Source organism: Bison bison, unplaced genomic scaffold, assembly GCF_000754665.1.
Source record: "Bison bison bison isolate TAMUID 2011002044 unplaced genomic scaffold, Bison_UMD1.0 scf7180017864304, whole genome shotgun sequence".
Taxonomy (NCBI): domain Eukaryota; kingdom Metazoa; phylum Chordata; class Mammalia; order Artiodactyla; family Bovidae; genus Bison; species Bison bison.
Window position 1 is genome coordinate 13,897,931 of NW_011494876.1, and position 2,688 is coordinate 13,900,618.

Genomic DNA, 2,688 nt, shown 5'->3' on the forward strand with positions numbered 1-2,688 from the left:
AGAACTGGAGGAGGGACACTCACCTTGCTTCTACTATCATATGGGCATGGGCCCAGGCCCTGACCAGCCACGCAACAGGTGACTGACCCTATGGAGGCTGTCGGTGCAGGGCGACCTTTGCTCCGACACTGTCCTGAGGTCCCTACAGGAGCCTGAGGAGGGCTCACTGTGGCCCCTGGGACCCAAGCCTCAGCCACATCCAACTTGAGTCCAGGGCTGCCCCTGGAACAAGGGCCCTTGCCCCCTCCAGGCCCTGCCCAGGGTACTGGGCACTACACTTACGCACAGGCTCCCGGTAACTCTTTTCTCCGAGGAGTCCATCTAGAGGGTTGAGGGAGAGACAAGAGCTCAGAGTTAGGTGAGCCACTTGCTGCCCACCTTGACCGGCTATTCCCAGCTGAGCAGCCCCAGAGCAGCCCCTGACCACCATCCCCTCCTCAGAGCCACACGGCCCCACCCCTAAGCTGGGCATGGAGGCAAGCTCTGGCAGGCCAGAGGAGGGAAAGCCTGACTCCCCTCACCCACCACCTGGCACAGTGCCAAGTGGAGTTCAAAGGTCAGAGTGTGTTCTTGGTGGGAAGTGGACTGGTTGGGGAAACTGCATCCTGGGGCGGACCTTTCTTCAAGCCTCATGGAAGATGAGACCACTTTGTTCACTCTATCTTGGTGGTATTTCCTCATGTTCAAAAGTATCAATAACATCTCTCCACCAGAGATTCTAAAATATGTGTGTGTGCTTATATGGGTGAACGTACATGTTTGCATATGTATAAATCACATATTCAGCAGTTTCCATGTGCCAGCTTCATACCAGATGCTCTACATGCAGTGTCTTATTTAACCTTCACAACTTGGGGTGATGGGCACTAATATTGTCACCCATTTTAGATGAAGAAACTCTGGCCCAGAGAGGTTCATGAACTGGCCCAAGATAACAGAGCTGAGTAAAGGGTGGAGCCAGTGGTTCAGCCACCCCGCTCTTCCCAGCGTGGCTCATTGGACCTGGGCTTCTGCTGGAGCCCACAGCCTCCCCCACTCCTGCCTGGTACTTACCCACCCAACTGCCCAGGATGGTGGAGAAGATGCGCTTCTTGCTGACCTCATCCATCTCAGCAAAGGACAGGTAGTTGAAGTGGCGGGTCAACCGTGGGGTGATGGCATTTCTGCCTCCACCAGGGGGGCCCATGGCACAGACAAAGTTGATGTCCACCAGCTGCTTGAAGGCTCCTGGAGTGGGAGTAGGAAGTCAGAAGCCCCTGCCAGGGGCTACATTAAGGCTTCTGTAGGCCCTGAGCACTTCCACCTTCATGGGCCTCCTCCTCCATTAAAAAAAATTTTTTTTTTAGTTATACTTTACAACAGCATTAGTAATATAGACAAACACGTTAATATCATACATTTTAAATGCTCTGGGAAAATGTTCATTTTCCCCTTGCTTTTAAAAGAGATTAGGACACTTTTGTGGACCCTCTATGAGTCAGCACACCCCACCCCATCCCCTGGCCCAGGCTGAACACACGCACCGATGATCTTGCGGTCATACCAGCCGCCGTGGTCCATCCACTGGCGCAACAGCTCAATGGGTGGCTGGGCGCCATAGGTCTCCAAGGCTGGCATGTTCAGGTCATCGATGAAGAAGATGAAGTTGCGCCCCAGGGGCGGCCCGAACACACCTTTCCGCCTGCGGGGAGGGGCTGTGTGAGCCCAGGGCACACGGCACCAGGTGCTCAGGGAGTCCAAGGCTGCAGGATGGCAGCTCCACCTCTGGGAGGCCCTCACTGACTTCAGCCTCCCCCAGATCGCTGGGCCTCTTGAGGAGCTCCTTGTCACATTCTGAGTGTCCTGGGACATCACCTCTGGCTGCCCTGAGTCTTGCCTCCAGGCAGACGGATAACAAGCCCTACCCAAGTGCCCGGCCCAGGGAGGGTGCCCACAGAAGGGCTCAGGGGAATCCTGATAGAAGAAGGGTACAAGGGCACCTAGGGCCCACCCAGGAGGGGAGGGGACACAGAAGCTGGCTGAGCCAGGCTGGGGGACATGGGGACCCTGGAAGGAGCCAGGGGCCTGCCTCTTGTCCAGCTTGCTGTCGATGAGGTCCTGCGTTTGGTTGGCCGAGGTGCGGGCAGAGAAGGTGAGGAAGTGGCTGATGTATTCCAGAGGCAGGTTTTTGAGGAGCTTGTTGGAGATGGTGAGGGTCTTCCCTGTGCCTGTGGGCCCAATGCACAGCACCTAGGAGAGGGGGGTCACGGGGTCAGAGCGTCCTCACAGGGACCGACGCGCAGTGGGAGCTGCTGCCCTGTCAGTGCGGGAGGCCGGTCACTGCCGGCCTAGGCCTTGGGGTGAGGGGGTGCTGGGGTGGCGGGGGCACTCACGGGCTTGTGGTTGGTGAGCAGCATGTCTAGCAGGTAGGACATCTGGATGGTGTCCGTGGTTGGCACGATGATGCTGCAGTAGTTGGTGTCTGGCATCATGGTGAATGTGGTAGAGGAGTCCATCCACTTCACCCAGGCGACCTGGAACCACAGGAGGCACAGGCCGGGCCTGAAACCTCTCCTCGTTCCCGTCCAGGCTGAGTGTACCAAGAGGGCAAGGAGCTGCACGGTCGGGCAAGAGGGTCCGGCGGAGGGGCTGCTTCTGGTAGAAATAGGAGTCCCTCTGCCCTGCTTTATGCACAGGGACTCCTATTTC

General features: G+C 57.3%; 1 protein-coding gene across 1 annotated transcript in view; it reads right to left on the minus strand.

Moving 5' to 3' along the window:
- Positions 1-2,688, minus strand: part of DNAH1 (dynein, axonemal, heavy chain 1) — an 81,920-nt gene that overhangs the window by 21,593 nt on the left and 57,639 nt on the right. Inside the window, exons 42-46 of the mRNA XM_010851742.1 lie at positions 2,373-2,513; positions 2,069-2,229; positions 1,524-1,681; positions 1,054-1,227; positions 283-321 (exon numbers count right to left, since the gene is read on the minus strand). Coding sequence (XP_010850044.1) covers positions 283-321; positions 1,054-1,227; positions 1,524-1,681; positions 2,069-2,229; positions 2,373-2,513 — 673 coding nt within the window. The remainder of the gene's footprint in view (positions 1-282; positions 322-1,053; positions 1,228-1,523; positions 1,682-2,068; positions 2,230-2,372; positions 2,514-2,688) is intronic.